Genomic DNA, 26,384 nt, shown 5'->3' on the forward strand with positions numbered 1-26,384 from the left:
GATCTCACCTCCGAGCTGCTTTCTCGTCGCTCCTCCCCACATCAGCCCCCCGAGGGCGGTCCGGCGGTGACGAACGGCCTCGTAGGGCCAATGGGCCCCGGGGGGAGTTCCCGTTTCCATTCAGGACGCCTCGCTGCGCGCTCAGGGTATGTCACAGGGTATGTCACAGCGCTGCCCGCCCAGCGGGCCCCTCATGTGGGGTGTGATGGGATGGGAAGGCCCGGGGAGCTCTGAGGGGGGAGGAAGCGAGGCGCGCTCCCGCGCTTTTCCCGCCCGCCCAACGGTCGCCGCGGGAGCGCGCACGAGTGGGGGGGGAGCGCGGCTGTGTGTGTGTGTGAGTGTATGTGAGTGTGTATATGTGTGTGTGTCTGTGTGTGTGTATATGTGTGTGTATGTGTGTGTGTGTGTGTGAGGGGAGGGGGTGGGGAGCGCCCGCTCCGCCGCCGTGCGGTCCCGCCCCCCGCGGCCATTGGCTGCTGGCTGTGTTCCCCCCCCCACGTGCTGGCTCCCGGAAGTGGTGTGGGGTCGGTGGGACAAAGGCGGCGTGGCGGTGCGTGCCGGTCCCGCGCGGTCGGTGCCGCCGCCATCACGGCCCGGTCCGCCCCGATGTAAACATCCACAAAAGGGCTCCCCGGAGAGGGGGCGTGGCTTTATACCCCCCCGCGACGTGACGGCGGAGCGGTCCGCCGCGCTGATTGGTTGCTTCCTCAGCCCGCCGCCCAATGGGAAGGCTGCGGGGGCGGGAGGGGGCGGGGCTTGCCGGCCGTACGGACATTTTTCTCGGGTCTCGCTCCCCCCTCCCCTTCCTCTCCACATCCCCTTCCTGGCGGCCGCGGCCAATGGGGGCGGGCGGAGGGGGCGGGCCGAGCGAGGCGATTGGGCCGCGCGCTGAGCGACGCGTGGCTCGACCAATCGCGAGGCGGGTCTCCCCCCTCCCTGCGGCGGGGAGGGGCGGGATTTCCCGGGGAACAGAGAAGCGGGCAGCGTTCCGCCGCGGCGGCCGAGCGGCGGTTACACACATCGGCGCCCCGAGCCTCCCCCGCGGGCCGAGCGCGGGGCTCAGCGCAGCGCCGGGACGGAGCGAGACTCCGCCGGGCACCGCCGCCTCCAGGTGAGGGGAAAGGCGGCATCGGGGGGACGCGGCGCCGTGAGGGGCTGAGGGGGGGGGAGCAGCCATCCGGCGGGGCGGGGCAGGGCAGGGCCCGGTACCGCGCTGAGCCCTGAGTGTGTGAGTGTGAGTGTGTACGTGTGTGTGTGTGTGTGTGTGTGTGTGCGGGGGGAGCCCGGCATGGCGGGAGCGGCGGGCGGGGCGAGCGGCGCTGGGCGCGCTGCGGGACGGAGCCTCCCGCCCATCGCGCCGCCCACTACGCGGGGCCGCCTCAGCCCCGCCCCGCCCCGCCCCGCCCGGCTCAGCTCGGCCCAGCAGCGCTGCCCTCACGGCTCCTGCTTCCTGCTTTGGAGGCTCCTCTGGCGCTTCCAAGCGAGCACGAGGAGCCTGTGCTGATTCAAAGCACCTGTAGGATCCTGCTCCCACACAGCATCACAGCATGACCCGGGTCGGAAGGGACCTCGAGGATCACGTAGTTCCAACCCCACAGCACGGCGTTAGGAACAGCCCCACTCCTTTCCTCCCCACCCCCCCAGCTGAGGGGCAGCGTGAGTAAAGCTGGGGCTGAAGCAGGGAGAGCGGCCAGAGGGCACCCAGCCCTTCCTCTTACACAGGTCCCTTCCAAGCCCAACTTATGCATGGTCACTGTGTCCAATGGGGGCATAGAAACCTTCAGCACGCCCAGCGAGGTGGTACATAAATAAGAACGTGATCCCGTTGCGTTTAAGCCATGCACAGAGCGCTGCTGTGTACGGGTGCTGGAAGACATAGCTCACGCTGTGCTCATGGCCACCAGTCTGCTGTGAGCTTGTCGGAAAGGCATAACCATGACAGGAGTGAGTTGCTCACCTTCCTAGCATGTATGAGCCATACATACTGGGAAGCCATCGTGGCTGGTGAAGCCAACACAGTTCTATGGCTGCTGTTCCATGCTGCAGGGCTATGGGTGCACTCTCGGTGCTGTGCTGCTTTCTCCCAGCTCCCCTGGCTCTGCTGTCACAGAGTGGCTGCAGGTACTGCTCTCATTCTGCCTGCATGTGAGAAGGGAGACCATAGGTAAGGATGCCAAGGCTCGAGGAGAACCCACATGGCAGGGCATACCACGAGCAAGCAGCCAGGATGTCACCTCTCTGATCCTGAGCCACTCATGGGCTGCTTCCAAGCTTTGGGTCCTTTCCACCTTAAGAGCAAACCATCCTCACTCTACACAGCTCAGTCCAGGTACTAACGCTTAAAATTCAATGTGACAGCAACGTTGCTGCTAATGTGAGGATCTGTGAGTTTGGGGTGTCCTTCCAGCCTGCTCAGGCAGCAGGTGACATGCAAAAGTGTCCCTCTGCTTGGGATTTGTCCTCATCTCTGGCTCTTAGTGGCATCAGAGCTCCTCTCTAGAGGTTCATATTCACAAGGTGCCTGTAGCTGGCATTCTGCAGCCTCCTAAGGGCTTTAAAGCAGCTCCTGCAAATCTTAGATGCTTGACCGGCAGCTGTGCTGTTCCCCTGTTTCAGGAGTGTCTCGGGTTTGCATCTGCAAGGTCTGAAATCTCTCTTGTGGGGTTGGGTTTCACAACTTGTTCTTGAAAGCATCATTTGTGTGTGCAGAAGTGTTGTGGCTCCAACAGGTGTCACGCAGCAGACCTGCACTATTCACTGCTCTCCTGCAAGGGGAGAACTTACAGCCCAGGAAAAGGAAAGTGAAAAAGCTTTTATCCTCCTGTGGAGGGGTGTATTCCTGTAAGGAGATGCTCTGATTGAAGTTAAAAGATAGATTGGTGCTGGGAGGGAGGGGATGCAGGTCCATGTGGTCTCTATAGAGTGGAGCTTGCTCTGTAAAGCCATTGCTGAGCATATAGATGGATGCTCTTATTGGAGGACAGTACCTAAAGTTTGTGGCTTGCTCTCAGTCTCACCCAGACCATGCTGTATTTCGCAGTCTTTATTTTTCCCTCCCCAATTAAGCATCGCAGATGATGCAATTTGAATTGGGGCTTTCTAAATGCTTTGAGTCAAAGTCCGCATGGAGAATGCTGCCCATCATAGGGCTGTGTTCCATTGCTCTGAAAGCCATATGGTAACCATAGCACTGCTTGTGATGTCACTCTGTTCTGAGTGATTTTGTGGTCGTAGTTACCCTCGGAATACCATTCTGCAGCAGGTACAGCTTGCTACATTGCAGTCTGCCCTCCTAACAGAGCAGATCTGTGGGACACACCAGGTAAAGATCAGTGAGACCTCAAGGGATGGAAGGAATGTGCTTTGGGAGCGTTTGCCAGCACGTGTTTCCCCGTGAGATGCAGGAGCTGGGGCAGTTGCAATGCTTGGCTGTTGGCAGAGCCCAAGGCTTCAGTTCTATGTTGGTGTAGCCTTCTAGAAATGGATGCCACCAAGGCTTTGCCCAGGGCCTGGCATTGTCATGCAAAGCACTGGGATTCACTGCCAGCCTGCTCTGCTCGGTCCAGGCTCCATTAGCATACAACTAGAAGTTTGTTCAGAGCTAAAGGCTATGAGAGCAGCTCCCTGTGAGCCTGGGAGGCTGTTGGTTCGTCCAGTAGCTGAGCACAAAGACACCTGGTGCAGTTACAAAGAGCTAAGGGAATTGCTGGAGCATGCTCAGAGTATATTCCAAAGCTTTGGGGCTGGTGTTCTGGGAGGTGTAACTTGCAGAGCAGCTTTAAGCAGACTTAAAGCAGGCAGTTCTTCCCACCATGTGAAAGGAGCTGGGTGAGGAGCTGGCTGCCACGTGTATTGCTGGCAGTACCTTTGTATATTTCTCCACTAGTTTGGTCTGTTATGTTGATGATGGGTTTACACTGCCCTGTACACTTACTTTGGGGGAGCTTGTGTGTCTGTGGCTGAAGGTTTGCTTTGGAGAGGGCTTGCTGTACCAAGGCAGCAAGGCAAAGCTCCCTGTCCTCCTCCTGTGCTCTAAGGCATCTCTGATGCCTGAATCCTATCCAGCCTGGGCTGCCGAGGAGGTTCAGGATGGGCTTTGCTATCAGTGCCAGAACAAATCCTCAACTGGAAAGCAGGGCTTTATTTCTATCAAGAAAGCTGTGTGTTTGCATTACACGTTTCATGCAGAATGCTGAATCTTAGTTCTGTTTCCCTATCTTAAGATAGCAACGTAAAGGAATCAGCACGAAACTTGTCTTACCTGCTCCTGGCAAACTCGGTGTTCCCAGCGCTGGCAGGGAGTGGTTAATCAATGTCCCTCTTTAATTGCTCTGTTTCTCCCAGGTTTTTTAGTGCTTCCCGAGCATGAGTTCAGAATGAAGCGGCGATTGGATGAGCAGGAGTCACCCGTGTACACGGCACAGCAGAGACGTATCACCAGCAGCACCGACGCCTTCCAGCACCAGCACCGTGTGCTCGCCCCGGCACCACCGGTGTATGAGGCAGTCTCAGAGACCATGCAGTCTGCCACGGGGATCCAATACTCGGTAACTCCCAGCTACCAGGTGGGTCTTCTATATCCTGGAGGGGAAATTATGGTTAAGCCATTCAACACGTTGCTTTTGCACAGCAGAAGTCCAGGATTGGGACAAGGTTTTGGGAGCCTATGAACAGGAGGAGAGTCAACTCTTTGAAAGGGGAGATAATAACAGCACAAGGGAAAACGGTTTTAAGTTGAAGGAGGGGAGATTTAAGTTGGATGTCAGGGGGAAGTTCTTTACTCTGAGTGTGGTGAGGTGCTGGAACAGCTGCCCAGAGAGGCTGTGGATGCTCTGTCCATCCCTGGAGGTGTTCAAGGCCAGGTTGGATGGGGCTCTGGGTAGCCTAGTGTGGCATTCAATGTGGAGGTTGGTGGCCCTGCCTGTGGAGCTTCATGATTCTTGAGCTCCCTTCCAACCTGGGCCATTCTTTGATTCTGTGAAGCAAATTAAGGTTGCCAGCTTTGTTGTTCATATGGCCCTGACCACAAAATGTGGTGCTATGTGGCTTCATTTGAACAACACTCTCTTGAATGATTCAGATCACAGTCTCTGAATCCTAGAGATGAGTGCACACAGAGATTAGCTCTGTCATTAGCAAGGACAAGGTTTGTTCTAACAGCGTCCCATCCACAAACTTCAGTTGTCTTGGGTGATGTTGAGCTTAACGGGCTGGCATTTAGATTGGAGGCTTTCAAGCAATTGAACTGTTTGAGAAGATGTCACCACAGGGTCGTTAGGTGCATCTTTTTGCTCCGAGAGGCTTCCACTGCTGCTTTTAAACTTAAAGAAGGAAGATTTAGGACAAATTTTTGGAGGAAGTTCTTTACCATGAAGGTGGTGAGTTGCTGGCGCTGTTGCCCAGATCTGTGGGTGCCCCATCCATGAAGGTGCTCAAGGCCATGGATGGGCTCTGGGCAGCCTGAGCTGGGGGCAGCCAACCTGCAGCAGGGGATGGTGCGGGGGGGTTCTTAGGATCCCTTCCAAACTTTTTAGAGAGAAGAGAGAGCCTTGACTTGGTCTGAGTCACGCTCCCTGTGCATTACATCCTTCTGTTTGTGATGAGAGAAACACTCATGGTCCTTTCTGTCTTTCCAGGTGTCAGCCGTGCCACAGAGCTCAGGCAGCCACGGGCCAGCCCTGGCAGCAGTGCACAGCGGCCACCACCACGCTGCCCCAGTGCAGCCACATGGAAGCCAGGTGGTGCAGAGCCACGCACACCCAGCCCCCCCGGCCGTGCCTGTGCAGGGCCAGCAACAGTTCCAGAGGCTCAAGGTAATGGAGGGACGTGGGTGCGACAGCCCGAAGCTTTGGGGCTTCTCTGAATGCATGGCTTCGGTGGGAGGGAGTTCACAATTGAGGTGGGAGTGAAGAAGGCTCTGTTGTTGGCTTATGTGCTGTAAAACCTTAAAAAAGAGAAAACACCACCAAAAGTAGCCCTTGTAAGTAGTTGTGTTAGGTTCAGCTCTAGCAGCAAGGCATACATATGAATTGATACCTTGGGGAGATCTCATCCAGTTGAGCTGGACACCTGCACTTTGCTGGATGAGATGCCTTTCTGCTTCGTTTCCATTCCCCTCTGAAAATGGTTTTGTAAGATGTGGTTCTTTCTCCCATCTGTCCCTCCAGGATGCAAAGTTGGGACTGTCCCTGCTCATCCTTCTTCCCTCACTGACTTTTAACTTCCAACAAGGCAGAGGGCCCATGTGCAGCTGATTACAAACAGCACAGAGCACTCATGGCGGGCTGGGCATTCAGTATATCTGGAAATTGGATGTTAGTACACAAATGGTTCATCAACTTCTTGCTGTTTGAGGCATAAAACAATTTGCCGCCCACAGTTGCCATTTTCAAAACCCTTATGTGTCGAACTGAAATGTCTGGCTTTCAGACAGCGTGTACCTGGCAGGCATCTATTCCTCTGAATATGTCATTTCCACTTTCTGTTTATTCTTAGACTTCCATAATAATTTCCACGTATGAATGCAGGAAAAATGGCTCAGTCAGTTTAGGTTCTGTTTATCCTAGCAGTCACATCACTGGTGACATGGGAGATTTGGAGAATGTCCCTTCTGACTAATTCTAGTGATTTGAGTCGGTTTTGTTTTGTTTATTGCTATTTATTTTTCTTCTTTTCGATGTAGTTTTCTGAGCTTCTGTTATTTAAGCAGTGGTGGTGTTACTCCAACCAAGATCACAATCCTTAATTCCCCTTCCAGGCTCAGGGCTACCAGCTGTGCTTTCAAATATGTGTTTTGCTGTGCAGTGGAAGTTGACATAAAATCTTCTGTGCCAATGCAAGCTGTCTGTTTTGTCTCCAGGTGGAAGATGCGTTGTCATACCTTGACCAGGTGAAGCTGCAGTTCGGCAGTCAGCCACAGGTCTACAATGACTTCTTGGATATTATGAAGGAATTCAAATCTCAGAGGTAACAAGCTTCATTCTGCTGCTTCCACCCAGGCTGCTATCACTGTATGCATGTTTGTGGGCATGGCAGTGCAGAGCAGGAGCTCAACTCTGCCCTTCCATTCCAGAGCAGCATAGCTCCGTGGTAGCGTGAAACCAGTTGTGTTCTTTCTGTTCTGAATCTGAGAATCTCTTCTGAGAGTTTCAGAATTCCTTATGTCCATTTCTTCATTGATACTAAAAGGATTTCTGCTTAGAGCTGCAGTTCCCAAGCTCAGCCTTGCTAGCTGATTGACCTGGCTGTCTGCTGGTCTTGCCTTACGGCTGGGTCTCATTGATATGAATCAGTCTGAACAAATAAAATAGTTCTTATGTCATTCTTAATGTTGGTAACATGTTTATAGGGATGAGTCTTGCTGTGTTTCATAGGTTTGTCATTGGTTATACGTGGTAAGATGTACATGCAGAAGGAGAATTGTCGCGCTTGGGTTGCCATAGGGAGTGAGTTAGAAGATGGTGACATCCTGATTTTATTCCTTGCTCAGCATTGACACTCCAGGAGTGATCAGCCGCGTATCGCAGCTCTTCAAGGGCCACCCAGACTTGATTATGGGTTTCAACACCTTCTTGCCTCCTGGCTACAAGATTGAGGTGCAGACAAATGATATGGTGAACGTGACGACCCCGGGGCAGGTTCACCAGATCCCCACTCATGGCCTGCAGCCCCAGCCGCAGCCCCAGCCCCAGCATCAGTCACAACCTTCAGCGCAGTCGACCCCAACACCAGCACAGCCAGCGCCGCAGCCACCACCCGCCAAAATCAGCAAGGTGAGCGTGAATGAATGGTGTTTGTTGGCTCCTGCATGCGGGACTGACTGCCTCCAGCTGACACTGGTGTGGAAGTGGGGAATTAAATGGGATTTGTTGCTGCAGAATAACCCAAATCCCAAGGAATTCCTCGTAAAGCAGAGGCCATGGTGAAGACGTTACCCTCGGTGTGAAAGCTTGTACTTGTTTCCAAATGCTTGGCGTAGTGACGTGGTAGACACTATTGCTCAAAGTCTCATTTTCAGACTGGCCAGCTGCTGCAAAACAATAACAAACAGAAAGGAGAGTCTGGTGCAGACATCAGCTGGATGGGTGCAGGAGTTGTTGACAAAACTGAAGTGCAAGGGTTCAAACAAAATGACCGCAATGCTGTCTCAAGTATCAGTTTGTGTGCCTGAAACTGAGACCTCTCAATAATGAAGGGAATTTGTCTCTGCTTTAGATACAATCCAGATGCTGCATCCACCATATGTATTTTATGTGATTGAAAACAGAATAGGGTAATACAAAAGGTTTTTAAGAGCTCAGCTGAGATAAAACACGGTGTATTTGAACCTCCAAATGTGCAAAGGAGGGAAAGAATCCCCCAAAGTTTCAAGGGTTAATCTCTTAACCTTGTATCCTTGGTCTCCATATTGAAAAATCTGCCCTATTCTCTTGCTGTTTCCTTACCCCCAGCGTTCTTAACTAGAGACAAAGTAACTTGCAGTGTTACAGAGAGCCTGAATGCTTTGCTTCTGCTTTTTGATGACTATATCACCTGTCAGATCTCAGGCAAAAGCAAGTGGCAGGGAGAACCAGCTGCTCAGAATAAGTTGGAGGGGCTGGTGTTCCCTCTTCCTTGTGATACGAATCTCTGCTGGCCCACCCAATTTCTCTTTATTTGTTTGCTTTGGATAGTGGCTCTCTCTTCTGCTCAGTCTGCCATTGTTTGTGCTTCTGTTAATCTTTAAAACACGGGTTGGGAAATGGGATGACGCAGTTTTGGCTCTTGACAGCAGTTTTTGCTTAGACAACTACTTGGAAGTATTGAGTGTGTGGAAGATAGCGCTAAAATTCCCTAGGCCCAGGGGGGGAGTAGTTATTTAAAATGAGTTAATGAAAAAGCAAACAAACACAAACAAACCAGTATTTTATGGAAGTGTATCAGAAGTCATCCAGGGTTATGGATAGAGATTGCTTGACTGGGTGTAGTAGTGGGAAGTGTCCAGCTGCTGTGTCTTTGATGCTTCAGCTCAGAGAAATCCCTGTTGGCACCATGTACATTTATACACCATCCTCAGGATACAGCACATAAGTGGGATACAGGTACATTTACTCAGAGCATAAAGCATCTGCCCTTGTCTGATGTGGCTCCTTCTTTCTCCCCTTAGCCATCACAGCTGCAGGCGCACACTCCTGCCAGCCAGCAGACTCCCCCAATTCCACCATACGCATCCCCACGCTCACCACCGGTGCAGCCTCACACACCTGTGACAATCTCTTTGGGAACCACACCGTCCCTGCAGAACAATCAGCCTGTCGAGTTTAATCACGCCATCAACTATGTCAACAAGATCAAGAACCGCTTCCAGGGGCAACCAGACATCTACAAAGCCTTCCTGGAGATCCTCCATACGTATCAGGTGAGCTTTGGCAGTGCCAGGTGGAGTCATTTCTCTTTTCTTTGCTGCCTGAGATGGGCATTCTGGTCTTCTGCTGGACTTCTTTGTATAGATGTTTTCCAGTGCAAATAATTATTTGCTTAGCATAGGCCAGCAAGCTAAGTAGAGCTTTGATTGTGTTAAAAGTGAAGGAGTCACTTCCTTGATCAGTGCCCCCCTAGTCCACAGCCAGTGGGCGTTTAGCACAGTCCTTTGCTTAAGGTGCTGAGACCTTTGCTGCTTCATTCTTTGTATTACCAAAGGCTTTTTTCCTTTGTCACTGAAACAGTTCAGACGTCCTTTCATCTGACCCTTCTCTTTATATGACAGAAAGAGCAGCGCAATGCCAAGGAGGCAGGGGGCAATTACACACCAGCACTGACGGAGCAGGAGGTGTATGCGCAGGTGGCTCGCCTCTTTAAGAACCAGGAGGATCTGCTCTCAGAGTTTGGGCAGTTTCTGCCAGATGCCAACAGCTCAGTGGTGAGTCTATTTGAGGCAGGCTGGGGCTGGAGTACTTAGTGGGGAAGTGCTCATATAGGGAGCCAGTGCTCAGAACAACAGGCTTTTCTTGTCTTTCATTGTTGGAGTGGTCATATTTTATGGAGTTTAGGAGATGGGTCAGGATGATAGACTGTTTTCTGTCAATAACTAGTCTTTTCAATACAATTCCTTTGCTTGGAAGGGTTGTTCTAAGGCTTCCATAACCATAGTAAGGTAGTTTGGTCACCTAGAGCTGGGAGGAGCAGGCGTACTAGTGTTTGGCTGAGGAGGTAAAGCTCGGCTCTGATGGTCTTGTGCCTTTGTTTGTAACTAAGCTGTTAAGCAAGACGACTGCAGAGAAGGTGGAGTCAGTGAGAAATGATCACGGTGGCACAGTAAAGAAGCCACAGCTCAACAACAAGCAGCAAAGACCCAACCAGAACGGCTGTCAGATCCGGCGGCACTCGGGTGCGGGGACAACCCCTCCAGTGAAGGTAATGGCACGTGCTTCTAGCTCAGCAGCTTTGTGTTTCCCAGGAAACTAAAGCAAAACTTAGAGCAGAATCAGGCTTATTCATTTTTCATGTGATAAATGTTGTCGTGCAGCAATAAATGATGATTCCTGCAGCTGAGTTTGCCCTCTTCAGCTTACTCACATTTTGAGAGCGCAAGGCTTAGCTGTGTCAGAAGAATGGTCTGGTGGGTTTAGAGCCTCTGCACTAGGACAAGTGTGCTTGCTTTGTGTGCTATGTCTTGTGTGGGGAAGAAAAGTATTGGCACATCCAGCTGTATCATTTAAATCCAGTGACTTTCTTCCCCTTCCAGCTTTTCTCCTCAAAATGCAGCCAATTAAAACCTGTTCGGAGGCAGCTTTAAGCCTTTGTGGAGTACAGGAGGTAGAAGTTCACTGCTTTTAGGGAGGTGTAAGAGTCAACTGAATGATTGATGATGGTTTAAAAATGTCCTGATAATCCTGCACACTAGTTAGAAACTGAGATACTACAAGCAGTGATTGTTTCAGTCAACTTGTTAGAGGAAAAGATATCACCTTGTATTAAAAATACAAGGTGTTCTGTGCAACTAATTGAAGATGAATAGGTTAACGTGGAGGCCACGTTTTAAACAAGTTTCCTTCTGAAAAAGCCCCTCTTATGTTTGAGAACAAGTGGTGTGGTTTGGAGGCTGAAGCCCTTGCGTGATACGTGGTCAAAATACAGTGACTTCCTCTGCTGAACAGCCCTTTTCTGTGTTATTTCTTAACAGAAGAAACCAAAGCTGCTTGGTTTAAAAGACCAGTCCTTGGCAGAAGCCAGCAAGCATGGTGTGGGGACAGAATCCCTGTTCTTTGAGAAGGTGAGCGGTGAGACTGAGAGAGTACGCTCTGGTGTCACTGATTGATGCCTGTAGCCTGCATACATCCTGATTTCTTTGTCACAGTGAGGTCTGGGATATATATGCCACGCTGATAACATCGGTCTACTTGACCTCAGCTGTATTGTCTGACCTCTGTGTCAGATCTGCTGCATTTTATAAAAGACTGGTAGTGTTCTTTACACGGACGTCTGTGTCTTTTTGTTTTCCCTGGGGGTCATTCTTTACCTTCTCACCTGCTGCTGATGCTCTGTGGGAGAAAGGCTTGGCATCAGAGCCTTGCTGACGTGTGTTTTTCAGCACACTAAACCAGCTGGTGGGGACTGGGAACCACTCTATCACTCGGAGGATGCGTAGGTGTTCCCATGAGTAAACGTAGAAATCCCTGCTGCAGAACTGTAACTGTAATGATGAATTCCTTAATAATGATAGATCTGTTTGATGTGTAGATGCTAACTGTTCTCGTGGGAAAAGTAATGGTGTTGGAATGAATTGCACTGTTTTCTCGTGCTGAGGGCTGCAGAGCTTGCTGCATCTGGGATGATTTGAGCTGTAATGTGGTGGGGGGGCTGGAGGGGTGTTCACTGTGACATGGGTCTCTTAGCCTTGATCCCCACCCAGGTGGGTCCATGGTGCTGCAGGCACAACTGGGCTTGTCTGTGGTCCAGCTGCTGGGAGTTTCATTCATCTCAAGGTAATGCACTTGAGTGGCAGGCGTAACAGCAAGGAGATGGCTTCCTTCTTCTTTCTGGCTCCTTGGAGCCTCTCCAACAAAGTCCTGCATAGGTGGAGGAAGCACAGTGTTGAATGCAAACCTCCTGGGTTCTGATGGACGAGCTGCTCTCACCTTAACCCTTTCCCCTCTTCTTCCCCAAGGTCCGCAAAGCTCTGCGAAGCACAGAAGCATATGAAAACTTCCTTCGCTGCCTGGTTATTTTCAACCAGGAGGTGATATCCCGTGCAGAGCTGGTGCAGCTAGTTTCCCCTTTCCTGGGGTAAGTGGAGCCTGCTTCTTTGTGTGAGGGGAGAAGCTAAATCCAGTGCATCTGTTGGTGATGCGCAGCAGGGAATGAAATGCCAACCTTTGTGGCTGTGTAGTTTGTATTATCGTTGTATTATTACTAGTCCACATCATGCTATTGTGGCCTCATGCTCTGGAACCATAGATTATTTCACTCAAGAAAAGCTCAACTGTCCAATTACATAGGAAATGTCCCCTAAAAAATAAAGGAGTGCTTATACAAAGCCATTAAAATTACCAAAAAAGCAACTGTGTTCTGCCCTGAAGCCAAACCTGATAATCAGTACTGTTGTTTAATAGAAATTATAACTTCGAGTACTGTACAGAATGAGTCTGTATTAATCACAAAAAATCACTAATAATTATCCTCTCATCAGCTTGGGGCAACTGTTTCTGTGATTTGAGCTCCTGGTTCCTAGGCAGAGGGCAGCAGCAATGTAAATTGGGTTTGAGACCCCATTATGTTGGTTGCTGTGCAAGGCAAGTACCCCAAAGAACTTATGTTTTCTGCAGCTCCATTGGAATTAGGCATCAGCAGGACGCTGGTTTTGGTTAGGAAAGGTGAAATATTCAACATAAATAAACAACAACCTGGGTTTCTTCCATTTTCCACCTGTGCTGGAAGGGTGAATATCTGTGTTGGAAAAGGTGTCCTGCAGTTCTCTTACTCTGAAGTCAGACATTACTTTCAGTCGTGTAATAGGAAAGCAATAGATGAGCAGTGATTCCAGTAACAGGCCCGATTTCTCATATCACTGCAGCTGTCCACCACCTGACCAACAGGAACTTGGTTCCCACTTGGTGCAAGTGGGATTGAGCAGAGAGGTCCTCACACCAAACTGCTTCAGAGGGTCTTCTTGGGCATCTGTGTCTCTTACAAGCATTTCTAGCCTCAGTAGCACAGCTCAGCACCGCATGCTGCTTCCTGTTTAGCTGGATGGGTTTTTTTTCACTTCATTCCTTTTATTTCTAGGAAATTTCCCGAACTGTTCACTTGGTTTAAAAACTTTCTGGGCTATAAGGAGTCTGTTCATATGGAGACGTATCCCAAGGAACGGGCAACTGAAGGGATTGCCATGGAGATAGACTATGCCTCCTGTAAAAGGCTGGGCTCCAGCTACCGCGCCTTGCCCAAGAGCTACCAGCAGCCCAAGTGCACGGGGCGGACGCCACTGTGTAAAGAGGTAAGCAGCTCCTTTCATGTATCCACCTTTTGGTTGGAGAGGAGTGGTGCTGACTGATCCTGCTCCTTTGCCGGTGTTGGAAGCCCCCTTCCTGGGTGACTGCTGTCAATGGGGAGAACAAACAGGCAGAAGATTATGGAGCATCCCAGTTTTGCCTCTTTTCCTTGAGAAATGAGGATGAATGCAGGTGATCAAGTCAAGCAGTGAGCAGTGATATGTGGTTAATTGGATGGCAGGATAGTGAAAACAACCCAGGCAAGAAAGAACTGTAAGTTTTTAATCTAAGTCCTAACATGTATCTCAGAAGTATCTTGTGTGATGCAGCTGTAAACTTTTCTTTCTGCAAGATTTTAATGTCTTGGTTGTTCAGGCTTCAGGTTGAGGAAAATGAGGCTTGATTTTTCAAGATCACCTACCAGAAGCTTTTGTTCTGTTGCCTTTGGTCTCTTTGAGGTTTTTTTGGATGATCCATTCCTGCTTTGGAGGTTCTCAGCATCTTTAGTCAGGAAAGGCGTTGCTGGGTTATGGATTGATGCTCCTACTGAGTCTCATTTGGAGGTAGAAACCACGTTGTGTCCATTGGTCATGGTTAGCATTATGACCACCTGGTGCTGTCAGTGGTGAATCAGACGTGGGATGAGTGAACCACAGTGAGCCAGTTCTTCCAATGGATCGGAAAGGTTCCTTTCATCTCTCTTTCTCTCTTCCCTTCCAAGTCTTTTCTTACATTTCCAATGGATGAGTTTTCCAGACCGCTGGGTTGTTTCATCTCTGGCTGTTAGAGGTTGCCCTGTGGGTGCTGGGCATCCTCTGCAGTGGAAGGGAGAAGCAATTTTTGCTGCTCCTCCATCAGCAGCCAAGCATCTCTGTGACACTCCCCTCCCAAGACTGACTGTGATGCTTGTCTTTCTCTGTCGTACTGCAAGGTTTTGAATGACACCTGGGTCTCCTTCCCTTCCTGGTCTGAAGACTCCACTTTTGTGAGCTCCAAGAAGACGCAATACGAAGAGCACATCTACAGGTGTGAAGATGAGCGTTTTGAGGTAAGTTGTTTTCCTTGGAAGCCTTGGGGTTCTGTGAATAGCTACTGATTTAATTCTATCCTTAATGCTGCTTCGTACAGTCTGTTCTTATTGTCTGTTGCATGTTCTCTGCGTAAGAGCTTGCATTATCTGAAAGCAAAAGGCAGCGTTGGGGTAACCATGTATCTCTCCAAGCTACCACCCCTTTCCCAAGCTCTGTGCACCGAGCTCTTCTCTCACGTCACTTCAGATGGAATTGTTCAATGGACAGCATATAATCAATGCATCTTCTTAGCCCTTTATGCCCGCATAGCTTGTAAGAACACATTCCCCTGTAATAATCCAAGAAACGATACGTTCAGGATGTTAAATAATTGACTTCTTGACTTAAAATGGGAGCTGGCTTGGCAATTACCTGAATGTGCTCAGATCTGTCATGTCCTTTTGTAGAGGAACTGTCAATTGTTTTCTACTCCCATATGGAAGATGTAATTTCCTAACAGCATCGTTCTGGTAGACGTTAAATTCTGACACGCCATTACTTGGGCTGCAGATAAAATATAATTGGATTATTTCAGCGCAGCCAAACGTGGAAACCAGTTCTGAAATCCACCTTGTTAAACACGCCCGGCTTCTTGTTTCATGTCGCTTTAGTGTTAGTCTGTGAAGTATCATGTTTTATCTATTCAACTCTGGCTAACGCACTGTTCGCTTCAGCTGGACGTTGTCTTGGAGACCAACCTGGCAACGATTCGCGTCCTTGAGGCCATCCAGAAGAAACTCTCACGCTTGTCTGCTGAGGAGCAGGCCAAGTTCCGGCTGGACAACACCCTGGGAGGCACCTCGGAGGTGATCCACCGCAAGGCCCTGCAGAGGATATATGCAGACAAAGCAGCCGACATCATTGATGGGCTCAGGAAGAACCCATCTGTTGCTGTTCCCATAGTCCTGAAAAGGTACCACGCTGACACTGTACCCTGGGGGCTCTGCCTTGGTCCACCTTTATGTAGAAGTAGCTGATTTCTGCCCCTGGAGGGTCTGACCTGCACAGGGATGCAATTTGAGAAAGGCATTCCATTCTGATCGGTCACTGTGTTTTATAACAGTCACCTTTTGAAACACAAATGCTCAGCTGGGGGGGATGCAGAGCTTTTATTGTCTCCTCTGAACCTTGTTTCTTCTTCAGCCTTTGCATAGCTTTGTATGTAAGATGAGGCAGCTGTGCCATGTGGATTGTTCAGGGCTGAATACGATCCCTTTCCAAATCCCATGGCTGTGCGAGGCTGTGAGCTCTGGCTGCTCAGGCCTGGATCCTCATTAGTTTCCTTTTGTCAGCTCCCTGCAACAGATCACACAAAAAAAGGAGTGGGGGCTGCAGCTCATTGGAGTTGTTTAAGGAGGAGGCTGTTTACACATTTAATACAGTAATGTGCTGTCCTTATCCTCTCGGTGTATAAACAAGGAAGTGTTCTCTAAAAGCACAACTGTAGCACCACTTAAAGGAGGTACATTTCCCCCCACAAAGCTTATACTGTCTCTGGGGAGGGAAACCACTTTGCCACCAGTACCTGCAAGGTCACAGCGTGCCCACCCTGCTGCAGGATACTGCTCTGTGAAGTGCTCTGGCTGTGCTGCACCAGGTGCTTTGCTTGAGATACTGAGCTGAGGTTCTGGAGTGTGTTCCCAGGAAGCTCAGGTATCCAGAGGTGTGCAGGGGGCTTTGTTTGGCAAAGGGTGTGCGGAGTGCTGCTCTTGTAACACTCCTCTCAGTGGGACTGCTGTCATTGATGCACATTTCCCAAGTCTCAGGCTTTCCTTACAAGCTCAGAGACCTTTATGTCTCTTATCTCACCGTTGCTTTCTTGATCCAAGGTTAAAGATGAAAGAGGAAGAGTGGCGAGAAGCCCAGAGAGGATTTAATAAAGTCTGGCGAGAGCAGAATGAGAAGTATTATCTGAAGTCATTGGACCACCAGGGCATCAACTTCAAGCAGAACGATACCAAGGTCCTAAGGTCAAAGAGTCTCCTCAATGAGATTGAAAGCATCTATGATGAGGTAAGATGGTTTCCTTCCCTCAAGCTTATATAGTCTGCATGTGCAGTTTTAGTTCCTTTCCTTTTGGTGCTGGTGTGGTTGGGAAGTGAGATGCTCGCTGTGGAAGGGCTGTGCTCTCCGTGTTGGGATATCTGCTTGTGTTGGAGGCTTGTCATCCTGCTGGTAGCAGGTGGGCTCCATTTCTAGAACAGAAACGGGGTGGAGAAGGTTTGTAAACAGGAGGAATGTTTGTGAACTTCTGGCATCTGTCGCAGAGAGCCTTCTGGCAGCAGTGGGAGGGAGGCCTGGTGCTTCCTCTGTTGCGAGGGGGTGTAATGAGAGAGGAAGTCTGTGTCGTTGGGAGAGCTTTCTGAAGATTTGTGGGCAAAGGAAGGTGCGTGTGGAACTAATTTGTGTCTTGTTTCTCACTTGTAGAGGCAAGAGCAGGCTTCAGAAGACAATGCTGGGGTTCCCACAGGCCCACACCTCTCGTTGGCCTATGAAGACAAGCAGATCCTGGAGGATGCTGCTTCCCTCATCATTCACCATGTGAAGCGGCAGACAGGAATCCAGAAAGAGGACAAGTACAAAATCAAGCAGATCATGTACCACTTCATTCCAGACCTGCTGTTTGCTCAGCGAGGTGAACTCTCAGATGTGGAAGAGGAGGAAGAAGAGGAAATGGACGTGGACGAAGCTACTGGAGCCGCAAAAAAGCACAACGGTGTGGGGGGCAGTCCTCCCAAAACCAAGCTGATGTTCAACAACACGACAGCCCAGAAGCTGCGGGGCATGGATGAGGTCTACAACCTCTTCTACGTGAACAGCAACTGGTACATCTTCATGCGGCTGCATCAGATCCTGTGCTTGCGGCTGCTGCGGATCTGCACCCAGGCTGAGAGGCAGATCGAAGAGGAGACAAGGGAGAGGGAATGGGAGAGGGAAGTGCTGGGCATCAAGAGAGACAAGAGTGACAGCCCTGCCATCCAGCTGAGGCTGAAGGAGCCAAGTGAGTGACCTTGAGGGCATGCAGGTGCTTCAGTCTTTTACTGTAATTAGGCAGCAGGGAGTTGAGATGGGAAGATGTGGGGTGGGAGGGAGTCGCAGCAGAACAGTATCATGCAGCAGTTGTTTCATGAGAGCTTTAATTTCACACTTGCGTATCTAAAGCATCCTTCAGTCCCCTAATGACAAACTTAATAAAATCCTTCCAGAACCAGAAACCTCATGGAGGATGCTACTGCTGGAAAGGCAGAGACTGTGAAAGTACCCATGGCCTGTGGTCTTTAAAAGATGAACATATGACAGATCCCAGTAACAAAGCTGGCTGAAGGCTGGAGCTCTTGCTCCATCCTGTCCTACAGGGAGTGGGAAGGGTTTTCCTGGCATTCCCACACTCACCCCTCTTGCTCTTGTGTTGCAGTGGACATAGACGTGGAGGATTACTACCCGGCATTCCTGGACATGGTGCGTAACCTCCTGGATGGGAACATGGACTCATCGCAGTATGAGGACTCCCTGCGTGAGATGTTCACCATTCATGCCTACATTGCCTTCACCATGGACAAGCTGATCCAGAGCATCGTGCGGCAGGTGGGTGCTGGCTGGGCTGGGGCTGGGTGCCAGGCTAGAGCAGGGAAGGTTGCTTGCATCCCTGAGTGTGTGCTGGCGTGTCAGTCACCTATACGTGGCATTTTGGGCATAAGCAGCTGAATTGCAGGTGTTTTTTAACCCAGCTTTGAGACTGCTCAAAGGAGAGGTGATGAAAAGTAACTTCTGGTGTATTTAAATTATGAAGAATATCCTTTCTCTACGTGTGGCGTTCTCCCTTTGTTTTCCTGAAGCTATAGGGATATAAGTTTTCCACTTGAAAGCATTTGCGGAGCTAATCTTGCTTTAACTTTGAAAAAGAATTAAATAGCATTTAAATAATTTCTTTCATTCTCTTCAGTGCTGTGAGAGCAGCACGTGCCTGTTCTAAAAAGCTTTGTCTCTTTTTATCTGCTTGCTTGAGCAGCTCGGGCTGCTTGTTAGATTCTAGTCCTCTTATTGGGCACGTAGGAAGAATGTGTGACCAAGGGAAAAATTCTTCGTAGCGTAAAGAGCAAAACCAGATGCGAGAGGCAGGGAGTGGGATTGCTTGAAAGGCCATTCCTTTTCAGAAGCTCTTGATTTCAGTCCAGAGTTAAACTGAATTGAAGGGACAGTCGAGCTATTTCCAGTTTTCAACTTGTACTAAGCAAGGAGTTGGTATCAGCTCTCTCCCCACTGTCCTCACAGACAGCAGCAGCCCCGTGCTGAGTACAGCACAGCCCTTCCCACCCTGCTGCTGCTCACAGGCTTTCCTGCACGTAGTTATTTTCCTCTTTGCCACCTGCTTCTTTCTTCTTTTTTGGCTTACAATTTAAAAGGTAGTGCTGTTTGTTCTCCTCATGACCACTGGAAGAATTTACTAAACACGTAGCCTTAAACTCATGCTTTTACAACCTTTTTTTTCCCCCTTTTTTTTCCCCTAGGGCTTAAGCACTTGGTAACATCTTTGTTTCTTGTTACTGTATGCTGATGGGCACGTAGCAGCCTCCAGTCAGCAAGTCCCTCCTTATCCTTATGGTAGCTTTTGTTTCTAAAACCTACAGTGCAGGCAAATAGAGGTGTACGTGTAACCTTATGTGCTGCTTTTCTTTCAAGCCAGAATCTGCCTGTTGCCCACTCACAAAGGGAGTTTTGGAGCCTTTCTCATCTTCCCAGCTGCTTTTTGCACTCAGGGTTTTGGTAGGTCACCCTGGTTTGCATGTTACAGCAAGCTCTCCAAGATGCCCCAGGCAAAGAGAAATACCTTTTGCAAGAGGATACACCGAGCACAAAGGCGTTTGGTCTCTTTTGTTTTTCAGCTTGGGTTTAACAGCTCCCTCACAAACACTCTCCCCTTGCTTTTTCTTTTGGCAGCTCCAGCACATAGTGAGCGATGAGATCTGCGTGCAGGTCACAGACCTCTACCTATCAGAGAACAACAACGGGGCTACAGGAGGCCTCCTGGCTTCACAGTCCTCTCGGAACCTTCTGGAGGCAACGTACCAGCGCAAAGCTGAGCAGCTCATGTCGGAGGAGAACTGCTTCAAGGTAGAGCTTGGTGGGAAAGCAGAGAGCAGGGAAGGGCTTACTTTGAAAGTAGGTGCCAGTCCTTTGGTATTGGAGCATTGGTTAGGCACCCAAGAGACCTCAGGTCTCTAGAGCTACACAAAGTTGAAAGTTTTGGTGCTGTGCCCCCATACTTTAGGTGCCCAGAAAAATCACTTTGGTGGTATTTCCAGCATGTTGTCAGCTGGCCCGTGGCAGAACCTACATCAGTCCCAGTGGGCAAGGTGGAATAGCACACAAGAATGTTGATGCTTCACATTGACTGATTTGATGTCTCCCATTTGAATTTGTTAGCTCAGACTTTCCCATTTCTCTTGTGTCTCAACCTCTGTGGGCTGTGGAAAGATCTGCTAATACAGACTGGGCATTAAATCATTGCTGGCTGTACACGTGGCTGAATAAAGGTGGTGTGCTATACTAATCAAATCCATACTTCCTTTGCTAAGATGCAGGAGATGATCAGGCCCTTTCTGAATTAGCACAGTACTGTAGAGAAAAGCAAAGGGGATCATGAGGGACCCATGCCTCTCCAAAATCAACACACAAGGATTTTTCCAAAGCTTTTTCCTGTTCCTCAAAGAGTATGCAGTGCTGCCAGTGCTTTTCTTTTGCTCTCAGTAATGCAGGGAGCAGGTTTTTGCCTTAAGACTATGCAAGCTGCTTCACTGTCCATTTACCCCAGAGAGAAGTAGAGGGGTATATTTTGTTCTGTTGGAAACCTCACTGAATCCCTTCTGCCTTTTGATTTACAGCTGATGTTCATCCAGAGCAGAGGCCAAGTTCAGTTAACCATTGAACTGCTGGACACAGAGGAGGAGAACTCTGATGACCCTGTAGAAGCAGAGGTAAGAGCTGCATGGCCAGAGAGATGACTATGATGGTCAAGGGTTTGCTGGACAAGGATGTCCAGTCGGTTGTCTGCACAAGATATAGAGACATCAACAAAGCATTGTAAAGCTTTCATTGATGTCAGTAGGTAAATCCTTCCTGGTTTATTTTATATCAGACAAGCCAGAAAATCACAAAGAGAAGCGTTGTACCTGCCTTTGTAGGAATTAAATACAGGGAGCATTCAGAGGTGTCCTAGTGCTCTCCTGTGTGACTTGCAATTTAGCTTAGGTTCAGTGGGAAAGCAGTGCCTTATGTTGTTGTGTGCTCACTTCCAGCGCTGGTCAGACTACGTGGAGCGGTACGTCAACTCCGACTCTACCTCCCCTGAGCTCCGGGAGCACCTGGCCCAGAAACCAGTCTTCCTGCCCAGGTAAGTGGCCAGGCTATGCCATGAACCCTCCCTGATGGGTCTGTCCCTTGGAGGGCAAAGGGTCGTGCTCTCCTGCAGCTCTGGGCCTTTGGTATCACCTGTGTTTTGATGCCACTACAGAAGCCATTATGCTGGCAGTGCAGCATAGAGGTACTGTGCTGCTGCTTGTCCAGAAAGCCTGTGGGTCCACCCTGGGCTCCTGCTCTCCAGTGACTGAGAGATGGCACGATCTGCAGGTGGCAGAGAGGGTGAGGGCTGCTTTCTGCCTTGGCTTACAGTAACCCTCTGCCTAGAACCACTGGGTGCCACAGCAGGGTTTTTCATGAGCAGGGAGCTGAATGCAAATAGCTGTGGTTTCAGAAATGGATAAATCCCATGGGGTGTCTTGTTGTAGAGGCCTAAATCTGAATGAATTTGATACAAGCTGTTGGTCAGGTTCTTGAGGGGCCAGCGCAGATGCAGCAGCTACCTCCAGCCTTGCAGTCCTAGAGGGTTGGCACTAATTCCAAGAGGGGTTCTCTGGTTTGCAGGAATCTGAGGCGGATCCGTAAGTGTCAGCGTGGTCGGGAGCAGCAGGAGAAGGAAGGGAAGGAGGGAAACAGTAAGAAGGCCATGGAGAACGTGGAGAGCTTGGACAAGCTGGAGTGTAAATTCAAACTGAACTCCTATAAGATGGTGTACGTGATCAAATCGGAGGATTACATGTACAGGAGGACTGCTCTGCTGCGAGCTCAGCAGGTAGGAGCGAGTGGAAGGACTTGGGGTGGGCAGCTGGGCTTTCCTGGGACCTCTTGCTCCCAAAGTCAGATGGGGAAGAGCCAGATGTAATGTCCTTTGGGGTCCCAGGGGAACATTCAGCAGTCTTTGTGTTGCCAGGAGGATGGTGTGCTATTCTGTCTTCCCCAGACACCAAAGATCTACTGAATGTTCCTAAGGTGTAATCTTTTCTTCTTGCCTTCTACTCTGCTCATCCTCTCGCCCCTCCCCTTCTCTCCAGAGTGTGTTTTGACCATTAGCTCCTCAATTTTTTATCCAGGAGACATTTTCCCCTTATGGTGGTCCCCATGTTGTAGGGAAGACCTGTCCTCCGCATGCAATTATAGTGCCTTTTGAGACATCCTGTTCTTCCAGGGCTTCCTCAACAAGAAGTCAGAGTGCAGAGCATCAAACGTTCTCTGTCTCAGCCATTCCTTCTGGGTACCATCCCTCAGCCTTTCCTGTCCCCAGTCACTGAGAGCTGGTTGCTCGCTCATGGCAGAGCTGCTCTACAACCACTGCTTTTATGGCAAGGACAAGCGCAGGGGAGCTCACAGCTCCACAAACCACCATGGGTGCTTTCGTGGGGATCTGAAATCCTCATCCTAAGGAGGGATTTGAGTGGAGAAACCTGGTTAGGTGTTCAGAATGCTCTGACACTGTTCTCGTCCCATGGGAATATTTCTGCCCAGCAGAGAAAACCTGGAGAGCTTTAAGAGTAAACTCCAGTCAGTATGGCTATGTAGGCTGGAAGTTTAAAGTACTTTGCTGTAATATTATTACAATCTACTTAAACAAAGCATTAACCAGAGCGTGGTTGCTTAGAATGTCAAAAGAAAGTGAAAAGGGTCAGACTTTGGTGAAAGCTGCTGGCTTAAGCAACCAGAAGCAGAGGTACCTGAGAGGTTCTGTCAGCAGCAGTCTCTTCTGTAGCTGCAGAAAATGGGTTTCTGTTTATTCAATTACTGTCTTCCTGAGCGACCTACTGACCGCTGAGAAAATTGGCTGGGAGATGAGGGAGTGGGAGAGGTGTCCTCTGCTTCCTGCCTAGGAAATCATCCCTTCACAGCTCTGTTGGACATTTATTTAAGCTTCTAAAAGGACTGCTCTCATCTATTTCTTGCTGATGAAATACAAGTAATGGTTTTATTTAATGAGCTGTAATTTAGTTAAACTCATATTCGCATCAGATAGAGTATTCCGTTTCAGCATTGGGTCTTTGAAATGTCGATGCTGGGGATTTTGATCGATTGAATTCCATCTACCCAATTCAATTGGCACAAGGTTGGAAAAACTGCTTTATAAGCAGGGTACCATGTGCTGGTGCTTATCGCAGAGTGTCTTAACCTCATCAAATTACTGAACCTCTTACACGATAGCGTGCAGCATAACTTCTCAGTATGCTGAAGGAAATGCAGAAGCTACATTTAACCACAAACCTGTTGACTGCATGGTAGGATGCAAGAAAATATATTTTAAATATATAAAAGAAAGAGAGAAAGAGCACTGTGCCAGAATGGCCTGTTTTTGGCACAATCTCTTGGTATATCCAAGTTCTTTTTGTCCTGTGATTCTCTTAGAGGTAGGCTTCTTGGGAAGAGACCTGTGGAGGCCTTCCTCAGGACCTTCCCTTTGCCACTAGCCAAGGGCCAGCACTTATGCTGCAGATCTGGCCTCTTTGCTATGTGTTACGCTGCAGCTTGGGGCTGGAGCCACCTCTCGTTAACACCTCTTTGTTTCTGTAGTCCCATGAAAGAGTGAGCAAGCGGCTGCACCAGCGGTTCCAGGCCTGGGTGGACAAATGGACCAAGGAGCACGTCACCCGTGAGATGGCAGCCGAGACGAGCAAGTGGCTAATGGGCGAAGGGTTGGAGGGCTTGGTGCCCTGCACCACCACCTGTGACACAGAGACCCTGCACTTTGTGAGCATTAACAAGTACCGCGTCAAATACGGCACAATATTCAAGACACCATAAATGCCCTGGGCCAGGGAAGATCCCGGGAGATGTGTGTGTGTGCGTGCGCATCAAGGAAACGAGGAAGATGCCTTTCTCCCCTCACTGTGTATCTCCGTTACATGGCCACTTGACTAGTGTGTGGCTGGTACAAGCTGTCACCAGCGGGATTCTCTGTAGGAACACGGGTGTCCCAGCACCTGCTGGGAGCCCTGCCCGCCGGCCCTTGGACTTCAGCATGCGCCCCACAGGGAAGGACCCTCTTGAACCTGAGCGGTCCTGGAGAGACGCAACGAGCTCATACGCACCAGCAGTGTTGAGGCTTTATTCCCCGGTGGCCTGAGCAGCGAGGGAGGAGAAATGGAGGAGGCTCTCCACCACCTGACCACCTCGGTGGTCTTCAGATTCCTTGCTTGGATGTGTCCCGCAGCCCAGAGGTGCTGGGCTCCCCAGTGGGCCCTCGGACCCTCAGTTCCTCCCTTCCCTCCCCTCCCTCCCATGCTGGACTCAACCAGTGCAGATTGGTCTGTCCTTTCTAGTGCCAGTGGAACTGTTTTTTTGTACCTGCTTGTTTACTAGTCTCTCCTAGTGCCATGCACCAGCTTTTCACACACATGTACGTACACACACACACACACAACAGAGAACACCACGATTTTAACGTTTCCCTTCCTTTTTTTGTAAATAAATGTACAAATTGTCAATTTTTGGGTTTTTTTTTCCTTGTTTTGTTTTTTAATTAAAGGAAGTATGCTTGATGTGCTAGCATAACTGTACTAGCTTCTTGTGTACCATAGTACCAGGTGGCTTGAGAATTAGTACCAACAGACAAGACCCTATGAGGACATTGATTACACTTTTTACCAAAGGGAGTTATCATTGTAGTGCTTTTGTGTGGAAACTTTGGGGTTTTTGCTTTTCTCTCCTTTTTGTTTTTTTTCTTTGTAAATAAAAATGATGTCTTTGTTCTTACTGGAGGAAGACGCTCATCCACAGCCCTGTCCCTGGTCTGAGATGCAACCGTGCAGCACTGGGGGATGAAAGAAGATGGGAGAGCGTCCCACCTTGTTATGATTGGCTTCACAATCTGAGAGGAAAAAAACAGAGGCAGCGTGAGTGTTTTGTGCTTCACACCACTGAGGTATAAAGCGGTCTGTTGAGATATATAAATATATATTATATAGTTTTTAATGTTGTTTTTTTTTTTAACGTTTTCGTTCCGGTGGGTAGTTTTTATCCACCTAGTCTTCCAGCTCTAAGGACCTTCGCTTTTGGGAGGTGTTGCTGAGCTATTTAGCTGAGGTTGATTGTGCTCGTGTAATTTTTTTCCCTCTCAGTATTGGAGAAAACATCTTTAAGTACCAAACCAGTATTGGATAGAGCTGCTCTGTGTGTGTGTTGGTGTGCGCGTGCAAGAGAAGGGCAGGGTCCGGGGGAGGGTCTTGGTGCATTTCACTAGTGAAATCCACATATGGGATATATATTTTTTTAAGTATAGAAGTTTAGAGCTGGCAGATATTTAAACGCAGGGAAGATTCTGATTTTAAAATGAAGTCGACGTAATAGACTTCGTAAGCCACGACAGACACAACTGCACTGTCTCTCCTCCTCAAAGGAGGCAGCTTTTCCTTGCACAAACCAGTGCTGCCAGTCTGAGCACCCAAATCTGCTTCCCTCCTTCCTGGTTTGGGAGCGTGGCTTTGCTGCTGCTGTGACCACAATCTGGCAGGGATCTCTGGGCTGGCTGCTTGTCTCCCTCCTGCAACAGAGCCGGGTATGAAGAACTGAGGGGCACAGATAGAGCCCTGGCTCATTAGCAGCCTGTATGCAGGAGGCAGGTCTGGCTGTGGTGGTGACCAGGAGCCTCCTATGGAGAAAGGAAAATACAGGGAAGCGCCCAGCAGGGAATAACCAGAGTTTGCCAGCAATAAGTTCCCTATCATTCCATTGGAAAGGTTTCTTCCCCACCCCTTTTTCCCTCTGTATGCTGAAGGTGATCCAGCAGTGAACATGTGGGTGGCGGAGGCCTGGCTTGGGGGCAATGCCTGCATGTCACAGGGCCATCCCGCCCTGCCTGGCTGTACCATAGCAACAAGGCTTCTCTTTTTATTTGAACTTGCTTTTTTGTATTCTGTAACGTGATCCTCGGCCCACTATCCATGTGATTTCTATACCAATGTTGTAAACTTGACTGTAGTGCAGTATTTCCATTAAAATATCAGGGCGAACTGCTGTGTATGGATCCTTCTTCCCACCCCACACTTTGAGCTCCCAAGGACGGGCAGTGTGTGATGAGCTCCCAATGAAGGGGATCAGCAGGGAGAAAGCCCCACTGAGCTGCTAGGAAAGTGCCCACGGAGCATCCAAGCAGGGCTCTCTATCTCTCTGTCACCCAATAAGGCTTTGGGGGGTCAGTGGCTGCCTGGAGTAGCTGAGCCGGGCCTGCAGGCCTCACCCCCGGGCCTGCAGGCCTCACCCCCGGGCCTGCAGGCCTCACCCCCGGGCCTGCAGGCCTCACCCCCGGGCCTGCAGGCCTCACCCCCGGGCCTGCAGGCCTCACCCCCGGGCCTGCAGGCCTCACCCCCGGGCCTGCAGGCCTCACCCCCGGGCCTGCAGGCCTCACCCCCGGGCCTGCAGGCCTCACCCCCGGGCCTGCAGGCCTCACCCCCGGGCCTGCAGGCCTCACCCCCGGGCCTGCAGGCCTCACCCCCGGGCCTGCAGGCCTCACCCCCGGGCCTGCAGG

General features: G+C 49.9%; 1 protein-coding gene across 3 annotated transcripts; it reads left to right on the forward strand.

Moving 5' to 3' along the window:
- The first annotated feature begins 8 nt into the window (after positions 1-8).
- Positions 9-24,613, forward strand: SIN3A (SIN3 transcription regulator family member A). 3 transcript variants are annotated; one of them, XM_015872673.3, is made up of 21 exons: positions 9-146; positions 4,345-4,565; positions 5,637-5,813; positions 6,860-6,966; positions 7,490-7,772; positions 9,146-9,397; positions 9,746-9,898; positions 10,234-10,392; positions 11,162-11,251; positions 12,146-12,264; positions 13,264-13,474; positions 14,401-14,517; positions 15,214-15,452; positions 16,369-16,552; positions 16,967-17,540; positions 17,955-18,124; positions 19,478-19,651; positions 20,422-20,514; positions 20,836-20,930; positions 21,461-21,668; positions 23,432-24,613. In XM_015872673.3, exons 2-21 carry the CDS (start codon positions 4,377-4,379, stop codon positions 23,660-23,662), a joined length of 3,825 nt encoding a protein of 1,274 aa, XP_015728159.1. In that variant the 5' UTR covers positions 9-146; positions 4,345-4,376; the 3' UTR covers positions 23,663-24,613. The 3 variants fall into 3 exon arrangements, with proteins under 3 accessions (XP_015728159.1, XP_015728157.1, XP_015728158.1); XM_015872671.3 differs by having other exon boundaries at positions 124-158; XM_015872672.3 differs by lacking the exon at positions 9-146 and adding an exon at positions 954-1,111.
- Positions 24,614-26,384: the final 1,771 nt, after the last annotated feature.

This window comes from Coturnix japonica, chromosome 14 (genome assembly GCF_054131305.1).
Source record: "Coturnix japonica strain WE chromosome 14, WE-NBRP24, whole genome shotgun sequence".
NCBI classification, from domain to species: Eukaryota; Metazoa; Chordata; class Aves; order Galliformes; family Phasianidae; genus Coturnix; species Coturnix japonica.